The sequence below is a fragment of the Mus musculus genome, chromosome 6 (genome assembly GCF_000001635.26).
Source record: "Mus musculus strain C57BL/6J chromosome 6, GRCm38.p6 C57BL/6J".
Lineage (NCBI taxonomy): Eukaryota > Metazoa > Chordata > Mammalia > Rodentia > Muridae > Mus > Mus musculus.
This window is the reverse complement of record NC_000072.6, coordinates 83,175,217-83,200,397: the sequence shown is the minus strand read 5'-3', so window position 1 is coordinate 83,200,397 and position 25,181 is coordinate 83,175,217. Positions and strand designations below refer to the sequence as shown.

The 25,181-nt window shown below is 53.3% G+C and overlaps 1 protein-coding gene across 20 annotated transcripts in view; it reads right to left on the bottom strand.

The window, feature by feature from the left end:
• Nucleotides 1-279: 279 nt before the first annotated feature.
• Dctn1 (dynactin 1) overlaps nt 280-25,181 on the bottom strand; it is a 34,210-nt gene continuing 9,308 nt past the window's right edge. For 2 of the 20 annotated variants that reach the window (NM_001198866.1, XM_030255135.1), the window contains exons 2-32: nt 17,629-17,874; nt 17,261-17,339; nt 17,065-17,099; nt 16,442-16,462; nt 13,953-13,970; nt 12,614-12,634; nt 11,130-11,321; nt 10,653-10,850; nt 10,293-10,497; nt 10,117-10,195; nt 9,818-9,977; nt 9,601-9,705; nt 9,238-9,429; nt 9,037-9,153; nt 8,680-8,832; nt 7,778-7,938; nt 7,496-7,664; nt 6,623-6,691; nt 6,377-6,439; nt 6,129-6,278; nt 5,807-5,968; nt 5,593-5,724; nt 5,285-5,410; nt 4,708-4,850; nt 4,291-4,457; nt 3,065-3,079; nt 2,774-2,907; nt 2,450-2,642; nt 1,737-1,816; nt 1,121-1,210; nt 281-724 (exon numbers count right to left, since the gene is read on the bottom strand). In NM_001198866.1, the coding sequence (NP_001185795.1) occupies nt 587-724; nt 1,121-1,210; nt 1,737-1,816; nt 2,450-2,642; nt 2,774-2,907; nt 3,065-3,079; nt 4,291-4,457; nt 4,708-4,850; nt 5,285-5,410; nt 5,593-5,724; nt 5,807-5,968; nt 6,129-6,278; nt 6,377-6,439; nt 6,623-6,691; nt 7,496-7,664; nt 7,778-7,938; nt 8,680-8,832; nt 9,037-9,153; nt 9,238-9,429; nt 9,601-9,705; nt 9,818-9,977; nt 10,117-10,195; nt 10,293-10,497; nt 10,653-10,850; nt 11,130-11,321; nt 12,614-12,634; nt 13,953-13,970; nt 16,442-16,462; nt 17,065-17,099; nt 17,261-17,339; nt 17,629-17,856 (3,795 nt within the window). In that variant the 5' untranslated portion in view covers nt 17,857-17,874 and the 3' untranslated portion in view covers nt 281-586. The other 18 variants (XM_006505493.2, XM_006505494.1, NM_001198867.1 and 15 more) reach the window with 16 other exon arrangements.

Genomic DNA, 25,181 nt, shown 5'->3' with positions numbered 1-25,181 from the left:
GCTGCCTCAGTTTCCCTGAGCTCCCAGCCTGATGGGAAGACGATGGCCAGTGCATCAGAAAGCCAGCGCCACATGAGCTTCCAGTCTCTGCCCTCCAAGCTTCCCACGTGGACCCTGAGTGCCACCAGGCTCCCTTCCCTCTCTGCTCAGAGCAGCTCAGCGCACACAGAGGGTGCAGCGCCTCCCCAGCCCCGAGCAGGCCATCCAGCCTTGCCGGGCACGTGCGGTTTCTTCAGCAGTCCACCTCTGCCAGTCCCTCTCAGAGCCACACAGACAGCAGTGAAGCACAAGTTGCTTTAATCAAGGGGTGAAGTCCTCAGTCAGGGAGACCTCACTCAATCTTTAGTGGAGGGGTGTCGGCCCCCTCCAATGCCCTGAGGCCCCTCAGGAAAGAGGGAGCAGATAACAGCAAATACGGAAGAGGCCAGGGGTGGACAGGCAAACCCAGGTTACGGAAGCAGCAGGACCCTGACCAGACCAGACGCAGCTGAACCACTCAGGAGGTTAGCGTGTGGTCCAGCCTGGGAGTGGCTGAGGTGGCTGTGCCCTGCGCAGTGGGACCACAGGGAAGGCAGGGAAGGAGTGCTTAGGAGATGAGGCGACTGTGAAGCTGGTGCAGCTGCTCCTGGGTCAGCACCAGGCGGTGTCGCTGTCCTAGGCCTGCCGCGCATGAAAAGGTCACTTTGCCCATGTAGACTGTGTCATCTTGCTGCTCTTCCTTGGCCTTGTGTTGGGAAGAACAAGAGGACCTCGGGTTAAGGGCTCACTTGATTATAGGCACTGAGGGTCCCTGAGTACTGTACTGTGTGGGAAACTGAGGCTTCACGTCTGACACCACGGTAACACTTCCCAAATGGGAACAAGGGGAGTCCAACAAGGTGACCGAGTCCCTCCTGGTGTGAGGGTCAGGGCAGGTGATACCTATTTGCTAGAATAGCCCAGTCTCTAAGGGCTGGAAGCACTTTTGGTTCTGTGCAAGTAAGACTTGGCCCTGCCAGGTAAAGCAGGGTGAGGCTGCTGGGCCTGAGACTCCAGGGGCCTCTTCAACCCCAAGAGGAAGGGGAGAGGCCACAGGAGCACCCAGCATGGCGCCGCCATCTCCCAGGCTGCTCCTCCTTACCCTGAGGAAGGCAGATGAAGGGAAAGTGGCAAAGTCGGTGGGCACAGTGGCTCCAGGGCGCTGAGTCACTGTCTCCTTGAGGACCTCATCCTGGGGAGGAAGGGGAGGGAGGAAGGGGAGGCAGGGCTCACTTAGGGGATCCGGGTGGTAGCTCAACACCTGAACTTCCCGCAACACTAGCTCCAGAGGAACATGGCTTTCTTTCACTACACACGACCCCGTCCAGCATCTGTCCTTCCTGTATACGCCTTCATTCTTTAGGACCTAACTTGGTGTCTATGGCTTCTAGGAAGCCACTGGCAAATATTTTGTCCTTGAATTATTTCACTTGACAGACACTGCAGCCAGACATCCCACAGAGCTGCTTGGTCAGCCAGCACTGGTGGCTCACTGGCCTAAAGATGACGACGGTCACACACTGTTGACTGAATTTATCAATCGGCTTCTAAGCAAGGATCCCCCTTCCCTCCCACTGCACTCCAGTGTGCCACAGAGCACGGAGCAGGTCCAGAGACCAACCCACAGGTGCCTGGCTCCCCCAAGGGCGATCCGAGGGCCTGTCTCCCCAAGGGCGATCCGGGGGCGCTCAGTGTGGGGAGGGTGGCATGGGACTGACCTTGAGCTTCTCAATGGTGTCACTCAGGGACTTGAGCTGAGCCACTTGTTCCATAAGCTGAGCTGACGGGCTCTTGGCAGCTGTGAAGAGGGAGAGATGCTGAGGACACTGAGGTCCACCCGAGCAGCTGAACTGCATGGTCAGAAGTGTCGGTACTAGACCCACATACCACGGGCACTTCAGAGAGAAAGAGTGAACTGGCTCTGGTGGAGAGGCCTAGAACCCCAGCCACTGAGAGACTGAGAGAGGAGAATCACAAGTTCAAGGCCCACCTGGGCAACTTACTGAGACCTTGTCTCGAAAACAAAACAAAACAAAACATTAAAAAATAAATAAAATTGCCAGGTATAGTGGTGCACACCCTTGATCCCAGCACTCAGGGAGGCAGAGGCGAGCAGTTTGAGGATGGCCTGGGCTACAGAGCAAGTTCCAGGGCAGCCAGGGCCACACAGAGAAACCCTGTCTCAAACAATTTTAACAAAACAAAAAAATTTTTTAAAGTAAAAAGCCTTGCAGGCTTGAGGCCCTCAGCTCAACGCCCAATATCAGAAGAAAGAAAGGAAAAAGAGAGGAGAGAGAGACAGGAAAGAGAGAGCAGGGAGAGACTGTGCACAAGAATCAAGGAAACTGCATTCTGAAGCCAGTAGACTCTGCTAGGAGAAGCCCTGGGGACAGGATGGCAGTGACCATCTTCTCAGACGCAGAGCACATACCTGGGCTGCTCCGAGTGATATCCACCACGTGGGTGTGGGTACTCAGCTGGTTTAGTTTCTCCAGGAGCTGGCTGGTCTTGCGGTACAGTGCCCCAGCCACTAGGTTACCACCGGGGCCCTCATGGGGTGGGAGGGAAAGCTTTGCAACATGCAGAGGGGGCAGAGCTGCCAAGGACGCCTTCATCTGGGCTCCCTGTCAGGAGGTGGGAGGGAACAGAGGGAGCGGTTAAGAGGCCCCGGTGACCTTCAATGACCTTCAATGACCGACCATCACTGGGCAGGCATGCTCCGAGCTCAGGCCCCACATCCCCATGAGTGCCTTACTCTGAGGATGCTGTTCTCATGCTGGAGCTGAGAGATGTGTAGCCTCATAGCAGAGATCTGCTGAAGCAGCAGTGGGGAGTCCTTCACCAGCCCCGGGCCTGGCAAGGCGCCCGGAGCCTGCCCAGGAGCGCCCCCTGTGAACAGCATGTGCAATGTCATCAGCCTTGGGAGCGCAGGGTTAAAAACTGGGCTCTTCACTTCTCCCTCCCCTCCCCCACCTCCACTTGGGATGCTGTCCCCAGTCCCAGTGCCCAGTAGCTTTGGTAAACCCTAGCTGGGGCAGGTCTCTACCTCGCTGTGGTTCCTCTGGAGAGCCCAGGAGGGAGCAGAAAAGAGAGAGAGCGATTAGACAATGAGGGGACACTGGACAAAGCAGAGGGACTCTGGGCACAACACGCAGAAGACCCTTCTCCTCACCACCAAAACTTCCCAAAACCCCACCTCTGACTTTGGGGGGTTGAGCAGACATGTGAAGGAGAGCAACAGTGGGTGAGGCCGTGAGGCCCAGCACACTCTGAGAGAATGACAGAGTCAGTGAACACAGGAAGCACGGGGTGAGGCTGCTCCTGCCTCCCGTTTCATCTCCAGGAAAGGCATGGGAACCACTCCAGAGGCTGCGTGTATCTCTGCACCGAATGCTCCGGCTGGAGAGCCTGGCAAGAAGGGGCAAGTACTGCCTTGCTCCTCAGGATACCCTGCTCTGAGGTAAGCGCCTCCCTTGTTTGATGGGGTGTTTCACTAATCCAGAAGCAGAATTTGTTTAAGAGCCTTACTAAAACAGCACAAAATGGTGAATCAAGAGATTCCCCTCAAAGCATGTGGAGCTGTCTGTGCTGTGGGAGTACACTGTCACACAGGCACTTGGTCGCCGTCCTGAATCAAGTCGAATCTATGACAAGGCCTCTGATAAGGGCAAGTCCTCAGGTGAGATGAGGAACGACCAGAGCCCTGGTGGTTTAGCTGTGGGGCTAGGAGACTGTTCTCTGGAGTGAAAATGTTAAGCACATGTTGAAAGGGGACAGGGCGGGGGGCAGAAACAACTAGAGCAGTGGGAACCGAGAGGCAGCAGGAGCTGGGAACCAGCCTGGAAGGCACAACACTCCACATACGGCTCTCTGACCTCATTAAGAACCTAAGAAGAGGTCAGAACAGAAGTGGAGCACACACACTGAGGGCCATCAGACACTGGCTTCACTCACACGAGGCTGGCACTCCAGCAGTGTGGCTGGACCTTTCCTGAATACGGCTGAGAGAGAAAGGCAGGATGGCAGAGCCTAACTCAGCCGTTCTTCTGACTTTACTGGCACAGTCTTGATGGCGTGCTACTTTACACAAAGGTCTGTGAACGCATCGTCGTGGAAAACAAAACCCTGCTCAAACAGGCAGCGTAAAACTGGGGCAAGCATGTTCCAGGCTGAACACCTAGGGTACAGGCACCTGAAGTCAAACTGAGGCCAGAAGAGAGGCCAGCCAAGTCAGTATCCTCTGGGCCACTGCCACCTAGCCACTGTACTCACCACCAGCGATGCCAGAGACCAGGGTAGCGATGCCTGACGGAGGGGGGCCCCGGAGCCCCTCGATTGTGCGCTTGGACTGGCTGTTCAGGCGCTGCTTGAGCTCTGCCTTCTCTGCCTCCAGCTGGTCGATGTCAGCCTGGAGTGCGTCCATTGTCTCCTCAAAGTCTCTGTGGAAGAGAGCATGGGTTCAGGCACGTCCTGAGGGCAGGCCTCAGAGGCAACCTGAGACACAGGAGGAGCAGAGAAGGGTAGGAAAGAAAGAGTGGATAGCCACACTCCAAGGCAGGCAAAAGGAGTCACTCGCAACAGACAGCTGCAGAGGAGGAGGGGAGAGGAGGAGACTCAGGATCCAGGACGGTGCTCACTGCAGGGGAGGAGGGAAGGGGAGAGGACTCAGGGCCCCAGGATGATGCTCACTTCTCCTTCTTCCGCAGCAGGGTCTGAGTCTCGTCCAGCCGTGTCTGAACTTTCTCGATTCGCTCGTCTGCATCCTTGGCAGCGCTGTCCAACTTCTTCTCCAGGAGGCTGAGCCGCACGTTGGCCTCACTCAGCTCCTCTCCCTGGATGGGGGACACTTCAGTTCCTGAACGTCACCGTCATCCCCAGAGCCACAGGACCGGGTTAGGCTGTGGGGGTGGAGCTCCCTCCCGGATGGCCCCTAGTTGCAGGTCCTACCTCCTTCCTCAGATTGCACGTTCCTTCATCCTCACACCCAGTACTCGACACCGCCAAGTCCCACCACACTAGACAGCCTTTACCTTAACTGTTTTAATTAACTCATGTTATGTGTAGTTTCGTCTGCATGTATGTATGTATGTATGTGTACCATATGTGTTCCTGGTGCCCTCAAAGGCCAGGAGAGGGCATTGGGTCCCCTAGGACTAGAATTATAGATGGTCATGAGCTACCACGTGGGTGTTGGGAATCAAACCAGGGTCCTCTGAAGAGCAGCTATTGCTCTTAACCACTGATCCATCTCTCCAGTCCTCCACACCTTAATCTTGAGTGACTTCTTTAACTCCTTGATAACTGTCTCTCGATCCTCAAGCTTCAAACCCAGACCTTCAGCATCTGTGATCTCTGCACGCAGGGCTGCAGCCCGAAGTTCAACCGGAGGAGGCTAAAAGACACAGTGGGTCAGAGGGTTGGAGGCGGGGGAAAGAGACTGCTCCAGTCACAGGAAAATCACCCTGGTTTCTAGGCAGAATGCCCCTCCCTCCAGCCTCCCCACTCTCCACAAGCAGGGCTGCTCTGCAAGTTGAACCCCTACAGGCCACTGGGTCCCCAGAAACCTCCACCTACCTTGCTCGGGGGTCGCTCTGCGTCATACTCGCCTTCTTGCATGGCTGTGGCCAGCTTGTTCATCGTGCTGATGAGGATGGTGCATGACTGGCGTAGACACTCATAGGGGCTGCTGGAGGGGCTCCCGTAGATCTGCAACAGCCAAGAGCAGGTATGAAAAGCTGACAAGAGCTACTGCCTCCCCAGACCCCACAGCCCAAGGTTCCAGGTCAACCTGCTCGCTTGCTTTGAAGGCCAGCTCCTCCAGTGCAGCCACAGGCAGCCCCTCGTTCTCTGCCAAGGGGGCAATAAGCTGGGCGGCTGCAGCTGCCACCTCCTGCAGAACAGCTACCACCCACGTCAAGTGCTTCCTGCAGTCCAGGAGTGTGTCGGATACCTGTGTGATAGGTTGGGGTCAAGAGCCCATCCTTGTCCGCCATCATAGTTCCTAGCTTCCTAATTCAATCCCCCCGCCAGATCCGGATCTTAATGTGCTAGGCGTCCCCCCTACCCCCATTTCTGCTCAGCTTCCTCCCCTCACAGTCTCCGCCCTAAACCTGTGAGCCAAAGGCCAGCGCTGCTGGGATCCCAGGAGCATCCGTCCCCGGCATCCGCCTTCGGATCTTCTTGCAGAACTGACGGGTGTCACTACATGATGTTTCCAGGTCTCGGAGAAGAAGGGCAATATCTGTTGCCTCCTGCCCACCCTACACAGGAGAGGGGAACAGACACGCAGCCATTAGCACTGGGGGAAGGAAAGGAGAAGGGATAAGGAAGAACTCCTGAGGTCCAGATGTGCCCTCACCTGCAAGAAGGCACGCAGCCGCCCCACCTCCACGCCCATGCAGTCCAGGGCACTCTGGGTGAACTACAGGGAAAGAAACGTGAGGTCTTAGCTCCTCATGAGAGCTCGTTCACCCATCCTCATCCCCAGGGTCCCCACCTCCTGTGACTGTCACATGCGCATGGGTCCTCTGCTCTCACAGACCTCTCAGTCTGATTTCCTTCCCTCATCTCTACAGACACTTAGTCACTCATCTAGACACGTCACCTTGATGTGGTCAGCCAGCTGCATGGTGGAGTCCTCGGGTTGTTCAGCGAGGTGGATGCTGTACAGATGCTGAGGAGGAACAACACAGAGGCAGCCTTCAGTCTATGAAGGGCAAGGGCTGGGGGACTGCCCTCTTCCCAAACTAGAGTCTGAGTCCTGGACGCTGTGGTCTTCAGAGGTACAAAACTTTCCAAAAGCTCTAGGCAGTGACATCACATGTCAAGTTCACATCAGACAAACAAGCACTGGGACTGGTGGTGCAGGTCCATAATCCTGTCGCTGGGGAGGCTAAGACAAGAGCATCAGGAGTTTAAGGCCAGCCTGAGCTAGCTACAGTAAGATGCCGTCTTATAAAAGCGGCCAATGATAGCTCAGCGGTAAAGACACTTGATCCCAAGTTCAAACCTCAAGACCCATAGGATGGAAAGAAAGAGTCAACTGGCTCACGTTGTACTCTGACCCTTACATGTACACTGTGCCACACAATACACACACATACATACACGCACACTCACATACACTGCACACACAACTTTTTTTTTATCCAGGCATGATGGCTTAGACCTATTATCTCGACACTTGGGACAAGGCAGGAGGATCACGAGTTCAAGGTTATCTTCAGCTACACAGAAAGTTTAAGGCCAGCCTGGGTTCCATGAGACCCGGTCTCTAAAGAACAAAACTGAAAAAATCATACCATGCCCCTCCAACAACAACAAACCAACCGCAAACAACAATAAAAACAAAACCAGAGCAAACTGGTCTCAGAAAGCCAACCAAGGCCACACGGCCACACGGCCACACGACAGGTACGTATCCCCTGTTGCCCTGCCACCCCCCCCCCACCCCCCGCCCTGAACCTTGGCCCCAGACCTGGTAATACTTGATGGCCTTGGTGAGGGGCTCCACGTTGACAGTCTCATCCAGCTGATCCTTGTGCAGCAGCTCAATGAGGAAATCTAAGGAGCGCTCGTGGGCGCTCATCTCGGGGTACAGGCTGCCGACCTTCTTATACACGTCCACACTGCACTGAGAGAGGGCACTGAGGACCAGAAAAAGAGCTCTGTGAGGGCACGGTCTCCAGGCAGTTACCTCAGCCCCAGCGAATCCTGGAGCCCCAGCCCAGGGTGCAAGGGAGGGGACGTGGTGCCTTACTGCTCATAGCGGTGCAGCGTGGCCTGCAGCAGACTCAGCGAGTACACCAGTCCAGCAGCAAAGCTCAGCTGCTCCCCGGCAGCTCCCCGCAGCCCGGGCCGCTCCGAACAGTTCTCGCTCAGGTCAAACTTCTCCTGGGCCTGCTTCCGGATGAGCTCTGCCTGCAGGAAGAAGAGCAGGGTCCTGGGACTGGGAATAGAGGACAAAGACCACAGGACCAGGAACCCAGGACATAGCTGAACGACCATGTGGAGGGGATGAACGCAGAGCAGACACGGCTCTCAGTCGGGCAGGAGGCTCACAGCAGAGCAGGGTCGTAACTGCCTAGATTCCCCAGCACGTATCCTTTAGCACCCAAGGCGATCCTACTCTAGCTTCAATGTTTCTCCTTTAGGAACCTCTATCCCTCAGCTGAAGTAGTCTGCAACTGCCAGGACTTCTTGTCCTCCCTGGACAGCTTTTCCTACCTGGGGGACTGGTTTTAGACTTCTATAAACACTGACAGGCGATGTTGGAGTGCCTCGTGTGAAATGCTCAGGAGCTGCGTGTAACCTATGCGTACAGGCCTGTACACGTTAAATCACCTCTGGGCTACTGATGATACCTAAGACAAGCTAAGTGACAGCAAGACTATGCTAGATGGCTTAGAGAACAGGGAGAGAAAAACTGCACATGCACAAGGTTTCCTGCAAACATTTCTGCTCTGCAGTTGGTGGAATACAGATACAGAGCTCCGGAACGTGGCGGCTGGCTCTGTGTTCACTGAGCCCCTACAGAGTGAGAGTACCTAGGCTACCTTGTAAACTGTAAGCTGTGTGGGCAGCCTGTGCCTGCTGCCTTCCCCTCTCGTCATCAATACCTTGGCTCACAGCACACTGAATTTCTTGACTGACTGGCCATACCTTGCAAATGAGTCGGGGCATGAGCAGCAGCACCAGGACACAGTCGTGGTCTCCACCTGGCCGAAGGAAGCTGTCAGGCATAAAGGCTGTCAGCAGGGACATGTGCCGGTTGGCCTGGGCAACTTCCATCTGTCTCAACTCCATCTCAATGGCCTGCAAGGACGGAGAAGGGCTTCAGTCGGGTGCAAAGCTGCAGAACCACCAGGCCCCTTGTCTGTAGGGTAAGCCCAGGTCAGGATTCTTCCACAATTACCACCCAAAGCACCCTAGGGCCAGAAGCCCACCCCAAGCTAGCCCACAGCTACCCCTCCTCCCCTGGACTAACACCCCTGACTTCAAGGTGCCCATTTTTCCGACCTTGGCATGAGCCTTGGTCTCAGCAAACTTGATTTTGAAATCAAAAGTCTCTGGCGGCGGCTGCTGCTGCCTCTCTACAGACGCTTCCTGCTGGTTTGTCAGCTCCCGATTGACATCCTGAGAGTAGACAGTGAAGCACAGTTGGTCCTGGGAACCCCAGGGTTACCTTGAGCAGAGAGAGACCAGGATGGAGGCAGGCACCTGTAGGTGGGCAGTCAACTGGCGGTACTTCTTGATGGTCTGCTGGTAGTCGGCGACTGTCTCCTGGGCGGCTTCCACTCGCTTCTGCGCTTCCCTCACTCGGGCGCCCGCCATGTCCAGCTGCTCTCGGAGTTCCAGCTCCGTCTCCCGTGCGTTCTCCTGCAGCTCATCGTTCATCTCGTTCATGGCTTCCTGGATGGCACAGAGTGGGGAAGAGCACACAGGAGGTCAGCATGGCAGGGCCAGCTGGTCCCCTTACCACAGTCCCTGCTCAAAGGACAGGGCGTGATGTCAAGCTCTCAGAAGACCCCTTCCAAACAGTCTCCATCAGGGTGAGAAGTCGGGGGTCTGCTCTCTTCTTACCAAGTCCCCCACAGTCTCCCGTAACTCCCGCACTTTCTCCTCTAGATTCAGGTTCCGGTCGGTCAGCATCTCCACCATCTCCTCGGCTCCCAGAGCGGCGTCCACCTGTGCCAAGGGGAAGGGACAGGGCAAAGTGCTGCCGTGTGAGGGCCCAGCAGCAGGAGGGGCCAGCGGAAGCGCCTCGCCACCCGGGTAGGTGAGGGCTGCGTGCTCACACCTGCTCTTTGAGCTCATCGATGGTGCTCTCAGCCTGGCTCAGCTCCTCCTGAAGACGCTCGCGCTGCTGCCGCACGACCTCCAGCTCCTGGTTTTTCTTTTCCATGAGTTTCTGCAGCTTCACGTGCTCCTGCTTCTCTGAGGAAGAGAGGTCTCGCATCCTACGCAGAAGTGGAAGGAGCAACGGAAGGGGTCAAAGAGAAGACAGAGATGACAGAAAGCATGTGTCGGTCGGTCTGTCACAAGGTAGTGAGTGCCCTGGCACTGGAGGCAGCAGGAAAGGGACAGCGGCAAGCCTACCTCACCAGGGCATCCTTCAGGCGGGCATTCTGCTCCTCCAGCTGCTTGAGCTGGTAGCTTGATGCGGCCCCATCAGAGCCTGTAAGAGCAACAATGTGTCCACGCCGGGCCCACTGCACCAGCTGCCCCGCCAGCTTTCTCCTTACCTTCCTCTTACCTGCCAGCTGGCCCCTTACCTTTCTCTTCGATTTCAGCCTTGAGAATCTCCAGGTCTGTGGTGAGCTCGTCTACCCGTTCCTTCAGTGCCTCCACCTCTTGCTGCAGAGACTCAGCGCGCTCTTCAGCCATCTCCTTGTCCAGAGTGGCCATCTCGATAGCGTCGGCTGTGTCGGCCATCTCCTCCATGTAGCGTTCCTTTGCCTCTAGCGCCTCCTTGGCTTCCTGGAGGTTAGAAGTGCATGGAGCAGGCGCAGAGCGACTCCCACACTGCCCTTTCTTCCCAGACACCCTATATCCCAGCCTAGTTCCCAGTCCCCTCATTTGGGTCCTTCTACCTCCCCAGCTTCACCCGAGGCGCAGCGTCACCTGAGGCTCACCTTCCGAGCCTCCTTGAGGCGCCGCTGCAGGTCTGCCTGCTGCTCCTGCATTTTGCTCTTCCATTCCTGCACCTGCTCCAGCTGGATCTTGTGCTTCTCCAGCTCTTTCAGCTTTGCTTTGTCTTCTGAGCGTTTTAGGCGCAGGGTCTCCAGCTTCTCCTCCAGGTCCCGTACCTGAGCCCTCAGCCCTTCCTCTTCCTGCCAAGAGGAGGTCCCACGGTTTGTGCACAGCTCCTGCCCCACCCTAACAAAACTGAGCTGAAGCAAAGATAAGACTGTATAAAAGCATTTCCCTAGACCAAGAACCAAGAGCAAGTGGTACAGGAACATCTGAGAGGAAACCGCGGCGGGCACGAGATGCGACGGAGAGGGTACGGAAGGACGGGAAGGACAGGGAAACCTCACTCTTTCTGATTCCAGTCCTAGGTCTTCCCTAACTCTAGGCAGGGTGCAGAGGTGCCTGGACTCTGTTCTTACCTTAGAGGGAGATGGAAGTGGGGGTGCTGCTCCAGGAGAGGTGAGGGCCGGTGTGGGGATGATGGGTGCTGCCAGCGGAGTCTGAGCTGGGGTGCTGGGCTCACTGCTGCTTAGTTCCCCGGCTGACGCTGAGCCAGAGGGGCCAAGGGAGCTACTGGGCCCAGCCACCCCAGTGCTGGCTGGGCGAGTAGGCTGGTGAGAGGCGTGAGGAGGCCACAGAGAAAACAGAATCCGGGAGTGTGGGAGGGAGAGGGGGAGCAGGGGAAGGAGGCAGAGGAGAGAAAGACAGAGAGGGTATATAAAAGCACAATGGTGGGGGTGGGGGGGACAATGACAGAGTCGAAAAGTAGCAGTGACAAAGGACAGTCGAGAAAAGAAGAGAGAATGGGAGACATAAGATTACAAGGTTCCTCCCTTGGCACTGTGTCCACATTCCTCCCCACTCTGCTCTAACCTTCAAAACTGGCTCTCACTCCCCAGGACTCCCCTCTGTGGCCCACTTGTGATCACTCTAGCAACTTCTTACTGCTCCCATTCCCATCACGCTGGGTGTATGCCTGACTCCCCCAGCAGACAGAAGTGCCTCAATGTCATGCCCAGAAGCACAGAACAGATTAGAGACTGTTCTCAATTGTCCAGTTCGGAAAGAGGGCGGGCGGGGCCGAAAGGGTGGAGTCAGGCTTGCTCTCCCAGTAAGCCTCCCCAGTCTTCACTCCTTAGGTCTATGCCAACGGATCTTATAGGATACTGGGCTAAGATGGAAACCCGTACAGACTACCCTCCAAGCAAGGTAAGTAGAGCCAGAGCCAACCCCTTACCTCCTCCTCCAGGACAAAGCTCTAACTAAGTAACAGTATCCAGGCCCCTGTTCAAGCTGGGAGGGGTGAGGTGGGGGCATGGGGGGTGGCCAGCTTTCAGGAAGCCACAAACCCTGGGGTAGACAGTGCTGCCCCTGTGATGTTGAACCCCAGACTACCCACAAATGCCCCCCTAACCCTTGCCCCTGCAGACATCAGAGCACTCACTTCTTATAATCTCACCCTTCCAAGCTGATCAAAGCCTGTCTTGATTAGCCGTAACTCCCTCACTGCTCTTCCACACCCAATCTACTGGCTAAGATGGCCTCTTAAGCATTAGAAACTGTCCGGCCTGGAGAGACGCCTCAGAAGAGCACTGGCCGCTCTTCCAGAGGAACCAGGTTTCATTCCCAGAACTCACATGGCAAAATATCTGACACCTTCTCTTGGCCTCTGAGGGCACACATATGACAAACATCCATGCAGGCAACACTCATACACATTAAAAAAAAAAAAAGAATTAGAAATCACTTCCCCAGGAGTCCAGTTACCAGCCTCAAGCTCCTCCTCTTCTCCCTGGTATACTGCAACCAACATTCATTTGCTAGCATGCATGCCCACATACATGCACATGCCTGAACTATCTGTGCACTCAGCAGTGGCTTACAGAGACCTGCTTGTTCTCACCTTGGGCCGTCGAGTTGTGGTCTGGACAGGCAACAGGAGCCAGAAGAGTAGGAGTCAGGAAAGAGAGGGTCATGGCAGGAGGACAGAGGTAGCAATGAGAGCAGAAGCAGCAATAGACAAGGCTAGCCCACCACCCCTGTCCCACTGCCTCCCAAGGGGATGGCCTATACCTGCTCCAGGCTCGCATCTCCCGCTGCCCTGTTCCCCTCTCATGTCTACCTAACCCTTGGAGGCTTCACTTCCCCAGGCCCCTTCAGCTCCCACAAGTCTGGTCCCTAGGCTGAGCCACAGGAGACCAAAGGCAGCAGCTGGCAAGAAGGCCTCCAGAGAGCATCCTTCTGTGAACAATCTCTGCCACTCTAGGCTAGGGGCCCCACCCATCCACCTCTCCCAAGGACTTTCCCAAGTCAGCCTGTTCCTTCAAGTGCTAGACTCTAGAGAGGACACCCTAGGACCCGGCCCACTGACAGGAGTGCAGACACCCAGAAAGTGGCGCTCAGACCACTAAGAAAGAACAGGGTTGATCCCCTCCCTCAGCCTCCTTCAGGTCCAGGCCTTGCAGCAGGCTCCCTCCCTAAGGCAGAGGGCTCAGGTGTCAGTACTATGAATACTGCATTAGTAAAAGCCCACAGCTCAGCAAAGTAACCCTCCCAGCTGGAGGAGTGGGGGTGGGCAGCAACCCTTAGGAACCACTCTTCCCCAAGCCACCCAGGAGTGGCTGAGGGGCAATTAGCTCCAACTCCCAGAGGCTTGCTGCCTGTGCCTGACTCTCTAGCAAGTCAAGATTCAGCTTGAGCTCTGTTTTCTGCAGACACTGAGTCCAAGATGGCCAACCTCCACTCTCTGCTCAAGACTAATTCACCACAGCTGTGGATCAAAAACTATTCTAGGGTCCACATCCTGTCCCAGTAAACTCCCTAGCACAGACTCTGGGGAAGCAGGATGCTGGGAGAACAAGCATAAGTCAGTCCAGCAAAGGTTGGTAAGTAGGCCTGCTTCGTGCACTGAGGCAGCTGGCTAGCTGCCTCAGGCTGGACCCCAGTAAACCCTCCCAACCCTGACTGCAGTAGGGATTGCCTGAAGCCCACGCCTGTGAGGCCACTGAGTAAATGACCTGGTACAGACTCAATCAGAGTCAAAGCAAGTAGATCAAGGAACATAAATGTCCAGGGTGGGGCACAGTAGTGACACACACCTCTCCCTACCCCCTCCCCTTCATCCTTACCCTCCTCCCCCTGCCAGGTAGACTGATGAAGTCAATCAGCCCCCACCCCCACCCCAGCAGCCTGCTTCCATTGCCCTGGCAACCCAGCAGCAGGACCAGAGCAAGCAAGAGTACCTTTCGGGCTGTCGGTGCCTGTCTCATCATTGCAGAAAACCACAGAAAGCAAGGAGAGGAAAGAGAGGGAGGTACAGAGGAGGGCAGACAAACACAGGGAGGAAAGACAGACGAAGGGAGGGAGGGAAAGGCGGCGGAGACAGGAGATTAGTGCATCAAATCCCAACAATGCAGCCTTAGCTTCCGGACAGGCAAAGGCGGCTGCAGCGACACAGGCCGTGGCAGGTGCACAGCAGGTCAGCGGGCGATTGCGAGCTCCAGCAGGCTCCGGAGCCTTGCCTGGCCCGGGTCGTCAGCTTTAAGCTGATGGCTGTCTCAGTGGCCGCAGCAGCAGCAGCTCCACCTGACGTCATGCACCCACCCTCCTCAGCTCCATGGGGGTGGAGCTACCAGCCCTAGGTCACCTAGCAACCACCCAGAACCGGATGGCTCCGCCTTCTCCGGATGGTACTAAGTCCTGTGCAAAGCTGTCCTTCCTCTCTGTCCCATCACCATCGCGCTCCTCTTCTCCTCTACCTCCAAGACGCTGCTCCAAAAAGCTGGGCCAGGGACCACTGCAGAAATGGCCCAGGGAATTTGTGGACAGGGACAGAGGGCCTGCCGGCTCCATCAATCTATCTCATAGTTATACTCTGGCCCCTGAAAAGCCGATCAAGTCCACTTCTCTTGCACACACTGGTGAAACCCTTAGGTTTCTTATCAGGAACACAATCAGAGCACCGCTCCAGCTCCGAAGAACACACAGTGATTAGGGAACCTTGGGACATGCCATCGGCACCAGCAACCGCTATAATATCAGTGTTGGGCTCTTCCCTCACCTCTCCAAGCTGGAGAGATGAAAGTCTATGTCTAAATGGCTTTCTAGAAAGAGTAGGTATTTTTTGAGACATCTACGTTCTCCCCTGACTCTCTCTCAAAACACTGGTTTTGGGGAGCTAATGGCCCAGAGGTTAAGAGCCTTGGCTGCTTTTATGCAGGACTGTTTCAATTCCAAGCACCCACTTGGTGACTCACAACCATCTTGTAACTCCAGTCCCAGAGGGATCCATCACCTCCTCTGGTCTCCACAGGCACAGTTCAGATATAGTACACTAACATACATGCACGCAAAACACTCACACATAAATACACATACTCTGGGTTTTGCTCTGGACCTAGCTGTTCTGGCTAAATGATTTGCTTGGACTGAACCACCAGGGGGCAAGACTGGAGAGAGCAGGGAACACTTCTTAGCACAAGCAGTTGAGGCCAGGCTGTCACACTTCACTAGGACATGGGCATTGCTTAGACTGCCACCAGGGTCATGTCAGCCTGCAGCCAGGACTCTCCCAGCTCACACTGCAGCCCATGCTCTTCTGTATCTGAGGTGAAACTGGAGCACCAACCACAATGCAGTACTCAAGGGATGAAGCCAGTCCTCATGTGTCTGGAATGTGCCCAGCTCCCTCTGCAGCACCATCTGCCTTAGAATCCCATTCCTACCTGGACCCAGGACCCAGGATCAAAAACAAGTCCTAGCATATGGTTTCTGCCATGGTAAGACTTCCAAGTCTTTTCAATGCCCGCACAGAGCTGAAAGGCGGTTTTCTTTCCCCCTCCCACAGTCCCAATCCAGAAGTTCCCCATGCAACATCAGGAAGGCCCGAGACAGGCTGGCAACAAAGGGCTCACAGTACTGCACACACGGCTCAGACAGGAACATGCAGGGCAGAAAGAACTTGTGGGGAGGCCCAAGGCAAGGCTGGTGTGAGGAAGTCATGGCAGCAATCTAAGTGTTTAAAAGCCCCTGGTGAGGAGCTGGGCATGATGGTGCCCATCTGTAATCCCTGCACTAAGAAGGTGAGGCAGGAAGACTGCCACAGGGTCTAGGTTAGCCTGCTCTACATAGTGAATTCCAGACTAGCCTGAGCTACAAAGTGAGACCCTCTCAAAAGACCTAAAGAAAAGTCTGTGGAAAGAGGGAGTGGAACGGGCAAGATCCTGAAAGGGAGTGTGTCCAGGCAGACACACACTTGTCGAGGGGAGCAGTGAAAGCCACTGGGCAGAGCAAGGTGGGCACCTACGGCAGTACTGACTCAACAGCAGGCAGGCAGGCAGGCACTGCTCTGGCCCTTCCTTACACAACCATTCTACCACACTTCTCAGCTCTAGTCCTCCAGGATGCCCTCCCTCCACGCCAAGCCTGGCTACCTGGGAAAGCGCTGCAAACCTGCTGCAGCTGTGATTGCTGTCAAGTGCCTGCAGTTTCTAACTAGGGGTCTAGAGCACTGAAAACTGTCTCTAATGAGTGCTGCTTTGGCTTGGTCCCTGAACCTGATGGCCTCGTTTTCCTCAAGGTGATCCAGAAGACAAACTGCCATTTCCTCTGGCCATTTCAGCCCCATGGTTACACACACATGCATGTAGCAGTTGGGGTGGGGGGCATGCAAGAGAGTGGGAGGGGCTCACAGCCCACCCATCGGCCCAGACACAAACAGTAAACACACCACCTTCTTAGGCTTCAGTCCCCGCTGCGTGAGGAGCAGGAAAGGTCAGAGTTAGAGAACAGACTGTCTGGCCTGACATACATCCTGTGCATAAGTGTTAACATCAGCTCAGGTGAATACACGCAAGGGAAGTTAGGTAAAGCATCGAGCCCTGGGCAAAGAAGGGTCCCCTGAGGAACAGCTTCTAGGAATATTTACCTCCTGGCCCAGAAAAGTTAGAGGCCTACCTTCCAGCCCTCTGCAGAAGAGGCAAAGCGAGCTGGAAAGGGCCATCTGCATGCATCTTACAATACTTGTGAACAAAAGAGCTGCTTCTCCCTCCACACCCCACCTTACCCTGCCCGAACACCCTCCCGCCTTGGCATCTTTGGATACCAGAAGATAGGAAGCTGTCTACACATGTAACTCAATCCTACCCGACCCTAAACATCTAGACTCCAACACTTCTCCTACCACCTTTATTCTGGCCCTAAGGTTACAACTCATACCCAGAGATGCCCTTCTTGGGGAGGTTAGGCGACTACAAGCCTAACTCAATCCAGACCCATCTACTGCTTCCTCCTGCCCAGCCTGGGCCTTCCTCCCTCCCGCTCTGTGCTCCTCCCTTACAGTGCCAAACCGCTCACCAGTTTGCTGGTCTTTGCAGCTGCATCGGCTCCCTCTGTAGAAAGCAAACAACAACAAATACATTTATACAGAGGGGAAGGGGGAAGAACCCTCTGAGTGGGATGGGAAAGACAGAAAGAAAGAGAGCAGACACCCTGTTATTAGAAGGGTGGGAAACCTGGATGTGAAGTGGCAATGCCAGGGTGTAACTAGTACCTCTCTTGAGGACCTTTGAAGCAGAAGAATCAGGAGTCTCTGGGGAAGTAGTATCTGCTCCATCTTCAAATACTTGGATCTGAGGCCAAAGAACATACCCAATGCAGTCAGATCAAGAATGCCTATACCATGGGTCCCTCCTGAGCTCCCGAGCAAGCTGGGGACAGAACAGGCTTGATCTTGCCTTTCTCCCAACCACAGCCTTCATCCGACTTAGGAAAAAGGACACACTAGCAGCACAAGCAACAGATGTTTGTACAAAAGTGAGCATGCACTCACACAAACACACACACACACACACACACACACACACACACACACACACACACAGACGCCAAATGTGCACCCAGGCTCGCACCATCAGTTACCTGGGACTGGCGTACAAAGATGCCGTGGCCTTCATCACATGTGAAATACTTCCTTCCCTGGACAGTGCCATCATTTTTGCCTTTTGCTTCATCCAGAATCACGCCCACCCATTTGCCAGTGGCAAAGAGTGTGGCTCCAACATAGGCCACAGTGCCTCGGTGGCCCTTCCCAATCACCTCCACGCGGGAGCCAACCCGCAGGGGCCGGGCGCTTGCCTCCGTACTCATCCTGCTGCCACTCGGCGTCTGGAAGAAAGACATATGCCAACATGGTCAGTCAGAGGCTCAGGACAGCGTCCTGGACCTAGAAACCACAAGTCACGCCTTTAAACTCCATTCTCAGGACAAAGTGAGACTACAAACTCCCCTCTGGAAAACATCAGTGACATGTTCAGAACTTCCCCAAAGCCAGGTAGAGCATATGTCCAGGACTTCAACACCCGGGTGGTTGAATCAGGAGGCGAGCCATGAGTTTGAGGCCAACCTTGGCTATATAAGGTAAGTTAAAGGAACAGCCTGGGCAACATAATGAGACCTTGTTTCAAGAAATGTTTAGGGGTCTGGTGAGATGGCTCAGCGGTTAAGAGTGCCGACTGCTCTTCCGAAGGTCTTGAGTTCAAATCCTAGCAACCACATGGTGGCTTACAACCATCCGTAACAAAATCTGATGCTCTCTTCTTGGAGTGTCTGAAGACAGCTACAGTGTGCTTACATATAATAAATAAATAAATAAATAAATAAAAAGAAATGTTTAAAAAGCTTGTTTTGCTAGCTCACACATGGGATTCCAGCACTTGGGGAGCTGAGACAGGATTACCATGAGCTTGAGGCCAGCCTGGACTACCCGGTGAGCTCGAGGCCAGCCTGGCCTACAGTAAGAAGAAACTCTAGAAAAAAAAATGTCACAAAAATGAACAATAAGCAATCCATTTTTTATTGTTTGTTTTTTAGAGACAGGGTTTCACTGTGTAGCCCTGGCTGTCTTGAAATTCACTCTGTAGACTAGGCTGACCTCAAATTTGGAGATCTGCCTGTCTCTGCCTCCCAAGTGCTGGTATTAAAGGTGTGTGCCACCACAGCTCAGCAATAACAATCTTTAAAAGAAAAAAAAGACTCTAAAATTCTCTAGAATCTACTGAAATTTTTAAAAAAGAATTTATATTTAAATTGTATAACAAATTAGGATTTACTGATAGATCTTTGAATATCACCATATAGCTGCTTCTAGGGTGTACTGTCCCCAAGGAAAGGATGTAAGAACAAGCAAACAACTCAATTCAGACCAGGCTCCCCACAACCCTGTCCCAGGAACCAGAGCTGAGAAAGTTAGCAGCTCAGTGGTGGCTCTCTCCACTGTCCTCGGTCTCCCTGGGACTCAAACCAAATGCCTTTCTCCAGCTCCTCCACCCTCCTCCACTCCTCCTCCTCCTCCTCCTCCTCTTCTTCTCTTCCTCCTTCCTCTCCTTCCTCTTCTTCCTCCTCCTCTTCCTCCTCTTCCTGAGTGTGTGTGTGTGTGTGCGTGCACACGAGCCTTTTAAAATTTTTGTCACTGTTCTTTGAAACAGAATCTCAGTACCACCCTAGGCTGGTCTGAAACTTGCAGCCCTCCTACCCCAGCCCCCTGAATGCTGGGCTCACTGGCACGCATCAGCACGTCCACCTAGACTTCTCAGAAAGACAGAACTGCACCTCTTTCCAGGGCCACAGCCACCACCATGCCTTGCTGATATGATTGCTGTCAGTCCATCTCCATATCTACCTGGCACTGCTAGACTGTTGACTACAGCACATTCACCAGCACCCTCCTCAGGGCCCATGTCCTATTGTCTGCTCTCCCCCAAACCCTGCAGGCCACGGTGTCATAAAATGAAGAGCACAAACAAATAAACAAAATACCTCAAGTTAGCCCTTTACTGTCCTCAAACCCTGCCCAGTAGTTCATCTGGGTTGGCAAAGGTACAAACAAAACGCTGTCCTTGGGTCATACCCAGATTCTTACATACCCGTGATGACAGAACACATGAAATTAGGTCCCAGATCAGACCACGATTTGGAAGAAAATCACACCTAAGCCATTTTTAGCAATAGCTGTTCCATGAACCAGAGAGATTGTAGCAAATAAATAAGGCAAGAAAATGTGACCCCCGTGGACCTAAAGGCTCGGGGGAGGGGTCTTTCCTGATACCCCCCAAACACACACACACACACCACAGTTAGCTTCAGAAAGGAGCCCTGCCAGAGCCTGGGAAGTCAAACCCTTCCCAGCTGTCATTCCCTAGCCCCTCTCTTCACAAAGCCCCACCAGTAAGGTAAGGACAGAGCTCCTAGGGATGTGGGGACCTCAAACTATACCAGGGACAATGAAGAGCTCATGGGCCTGACAATAAAGGAAACTGCCAATGATATCAAGGCTGGACACAAACTCAGAAAAGACCCTCCCACACCTCCCAACACGCCTCTCGGAGTCAGGTGGCTCTAACAGTGGATGCAAATCTAACCTCACAGAGGAGAGAGCAGAGGCAGATAGCAGGGCATCTGAAAAGAGCCTCACAGCTAGGCCTTCTGACCCCCAGGCCAGTCAAAGACAGACTGGACCCCTCAGAAATCCCTGGCCTCAGAGCCAGCTGGAGTCAGAGGTCAAGTCTAGTTGGGCCCCAGTTAGGACCCAACTGGGTGGGTGGGTGGGGTACCTTGTCCAGCCTGCCCCTGTCAGCGCTCTGAAGGCTCCTCAGAAGCCCAGTGTGTGAGTACCTCAGCTGAGAGCCAGCCTGCCTCCCCAGCCCCCACACAAGTGATGTCCACAGGCACCCGGCCTGGTCCAGCAGCCCTCCCAGGGCCATCCCATATTGACTGGGGCCACTTACCCGACTGGACATGTGCCTCCTGCTCTGGGCCATGTTGCTCACCCGGACTCTACCCCCTCCCCCAGCTAGCCAAAGACAGAGAAAAGGCAGAAACCTAGGCAGGAGGGGTCAGGGTGATGGGCCTGCATGGACGGACGGCTCAGAAGCCGTTAGCCACGGACCTCCCTCCGTCCATGGTCCTCCCTCTGGAGGGGCAGGAGCAGTGATGGGGCTGAGGAGTAAGTCCCTTCTACTGCCCAAGGATTCCTGAACCCAGAGACACTGAGCCCCGCTTGCCAGCTGATGAGTCTCACTCTGCGCTAGTGCTGCTCTAGACTGTCAGGAAGCATGCTGGCCTCTGGGTCCTAGTGCTCCCCTCCTTCACACGAACCCAGGGATGGGTAGGCAAGAAATCCTCAGCACCAGAGTGCAGGCAGGGTTCTGGAGGTGACACTTCTTCCCCACCTGTACCCCTCACTATCACTGCCCCCAGTCCCAGTGAGTGAGGCTTCAGCAGGTCCCCAAGCATCAAGTGCCACTTCAAAATGATCAGCACTTCATCAAACTGCTTTCACAGGCCTTCTAGTCCCTTCTGCTGCTTTTCTGTGTCACCCTACCAGAAAGATGTCTGGACTCCACACGACGAGGGTCTCGATCTCTGTCTTACACTGGGCCAGATAAACAGGAGGGGCAGAGCTAGAAGCCTGCTCACCCAGAGAAAGCCATGAGTACCCAGCTCCCCACCCCTGCAACAGCAGAGGTCCCCACAGTCACTCCCTCCTCTGCCTGTGTCAGGCAGGCTCTGATCCCCAAGATATCACATTCAATGGGATTATTAAAGGTAGTTTTCAAAAGCTAAGCACCTCACTGTCCCCTTGGCCCAAGTCCACTTTACCCAGGTCCTCATCTCTTTTACCCTTGGCCTTGTCTTCTAACATCAGACTCAACAAGCCAACTTATTTTTTATAGTTGTGTACTTCACAAGCTTCCTTAGTTATGTTATATTACCTTCATAATTTTAAAACAGATGGTGTTAATTTAATGAAACTACTTATTCTAGTCAAAGGTTTCCACATGCTACCTCATTTATTATTCACAGGTCAATGCCTAAGGTCTTACCCCTTAAGCAAAGGGCCTGGGGTCTAACCACTGGATCCCCTGGCTGTAATGTGGACCTAGTCCCTGAATACACTTGTCTTCCTTCACTGACAAGACTGCAATTTCTGCCACTCTGCACACTTGCCTAACACAGGATAATGCCACAAAGCAGTTCTGTTAGGTGATGCCCACCTGGAAGAACACCATAATGAAGCCAGTCCCTTTATATGCTAGATTAACCTCTCAACCAAAACAGTCTCTGTGCCTTACTTCTGCCCAGAACCATCAGGACCCCACCTCTGCTTCCCCCGCAGTGTCCAGGTTGCTCTGCCTTCATATCCACCCCAGCCCAGACAATCGTACTAAACCCACTCAGAGTGCCTACAGAACACATTTCAAAACATCACGTTAGGGCTCGGCAGATTGCTCAGTGGGTAGAACAGAAACGGGGGCTAGAGAGATGGCTCAGCAATTAAGAACACTGGTTGCTTTTGCAGAAAACATAGATTTGCCAGGCATGGTGGCACACACCTTTAATCCCAGCACTTGGGAAGCAGAGGCAGGCGGATTTCTGAGTTCGAGGCCAGCCTGGTCTACAAAGTGAGTTCCAGGACAGCCAGAGCTATACAGAGAAACCCTGTCTCGAAAAAACCATTTAAAAAAAAAAAAAAAAAACCATAGGTTCATCCCAGCACCTACATAGAGGTTCACAAGTGCCTTTAATTCCAGTCCTAGGGGATCTATTACCCTTTTCTAAACTCCAAGGGCATGGTACACACATGCTACACAGACATACATGCAGGCAAAACACCCATACACCATAAAATAAAACTTAAAAAATAAAATATTTAGGACAGGGGTTGGAGAGATGGCTCAGTGGCTAAAAGGTCTTGCTCTTCTTGCAAAGGACCTGAGTTTACTCTGTTACCATGGTTACCTGCAGCCATGCTGTGCCACTCACAACTACTTGTAACTCCAGCTCAAGATGAGATGCCTCTGACTGCTGCAGGAACCTCTATTTATGTGTGTACACACACACACACACACACACACACACTTACTTTAAAATAAATCCTTTTTAAAAATAAAAATAAGGACTAGAGAGATGGCTAAGCTGTTAAGTACATGTCCAGCTCCTATGTCTGAGGACCTGAGTTTGGTTCCCAGCACCCACATCAGGTGGCTCTGGGGATCTGACTCCTCCGACCTCCCTATGTATGCACACTGTGTATATGTTCACATAGAGACACAGCCATACACAATGCAAAACAAAGAGCACCGACCGCTCTTCCAAAGGTCCTGAGTTCAAACCCCAGCAACCACATGGTGGGTCACAGCCATTGTAATGGGGTCTGATGATCTCTTCTGGAGCATCTGAAGACAGCTACTGTGTACTTACATATAATAAATAAACAGAGAGAGAGAGAGAGAGAGAGAGGGAGAGAGAGAGAGAGAGAGAGAGAGAGATCCTGACTCAAAACAAACAGACAAACAAAAAGGGAAAACAAATCTTTAAATTTGCCAATAAATGAACACACACACACACCTGCTTAAATAAGAGCATTTAGAACAGCATCTGTACTGTAAATAAAAACTAGCTATGAACACCATCACCACCACACTGGGTTATATCACAATAACCCAGAGGCAGGCCAGGGATGGCCCAGACAAGGAGGCTGGGGCCCAGAGACCCACTTTCCCTCGGGTTACCCAGGTGAGTACACAGCTGCTCCAGAACTCCTGATACGTCCCACAGTCCCTCACTGTCCCACACCTATCTCCAGGCTTCCAGGGCCAGGCTCTAAACTGAACTACTTTCAAAACACCTGCAATCCCAGCATTCAGAAATCGGGAGGAGGATTTTGAGTTCTAGGTCCAGCAGGGCAACAGTGATAACACAGATGTAAGAGCAGCCTCCCTGTGCTCTGAGCACATTGCACATGAATATACACTCCTCCTTGAGAGCTGTTTATTCTACCGAATGGGAATGTCTGACACATCTACTCAATACTGTAAGACTTGAGGAAGAGAAAGCACATTTAGGAGTATGAAAACTACAAAGTTCCAAAGAAGAGCTACCTGGCAGGATACTAGAGATACACAAGCTGTATAGAGAGTAAATAGGGCACAGGAGAAAGGTGAACTGGGCTTCGACTTACAGAGCTTTCTGTTTGGTTTGGGGCTACACAGAAGCCCTGTAAGTTATGAACACCTGACAGACAGGGATCTAAGGTATCTGCTTGGGTTCTTCTGTCAAATCCTAAAGCCTTCTGCAGGAAAGCCCACAACCTTTCAGTGCAGGGAGTCAGGTCCTTAATAAACAAACACTGAGGTGCAAGAGGAAGTGAGAAGGGTGGGCAGGGAGTTTAGCATCGGGCAGGGACAGACGGACTGAATCCAGTGATAACAGTCAGTAGGCCTTGCTCCTGAGCTGTGGGATGGCATAGTGAGACTGCTTTAGGAAGATCAAACATGCAGGGTAGAGTGGACACAGGAGCAACCTGCAAGGAAAGGCAGGATTACAGCAAAGCGTATGCTGCAGGGTGAGAAGGGAGGTGGAAGCAGAGACAGAGAGGGGGACAGAGCCAGAGCCAGAGCCAGAGCCAAAGGGATCCGAGGAGGCCGTGACAGATGTGATGCCAGGAAAGGCAGCAGGCTGGCATGCATGGGCCCCACATTCAGCCCTGGACGCCACAGCTCTGTTCTCGCATTTCCTCGCCTGCATGACTCTGGGCAAGATGCTTACCTTATTGAACCACAGTAACACAATCCACACAAAAAAGGCGTGCGTTCTCTATCTCTCATGAATGTTACAAAGAATAAGGAAAAGCAGCCAGCAGCTAGAGAGCAAGCCTTACTACACCTTGCAGTACACAGAGACCAACTCATAACATCAACGCCTGACCCCTAAAAGGATCTGTAACAATGCCTGACACAAACTGTGCCCAGCCGGGTATAGGTGCCTATATGTGTATCCACACATCAGTGATGACCTGCTCACAGCAGAAACTCCAAAGCTGCAATAAATGAAGGTAAAAGTTAGCAAATGAGGGGCCAGACAGGTGGCTCTGTGGCTAAGAATGTTTGCAGCTATCAATGAGGACCTGAGTTGGTTCCAAAACCCTGGAAGGCTCACAACCACCTGTAATTCCAGCTCCAGGAGAGCTGACTCTTCTGGCTTCCTCAGACACACATACTCCCACCATGTACACACACACACACACACACACACACGCACACACGCACACACGCACACACACATACACACACACACACATACATACACACACAAACACACACGCACACACACACACATATATAGTAAATATTTATAGAATATCACGCACAAATATAATTATCACATGAATAAATAAGCTGGCAAGTTTTTAGGTATGAATATCAATATTAGGATGGAGGCTATAGAGAGTATTCAGTGGGTGACGTGCCTGCCACACATGTGTGAGGACATGGAGCTGCAGTCCCAGCCCTATGAGTTGAGAGGCAGAATCCTCAAAAGACCCCGTCTCAAACAAGGTGTAAAGCAAGGACCAACAGCACAAGCTTTCCTCTGATCTCCATAAGTGTACTGTGGCAGGTGTGTGCCTGTACTGA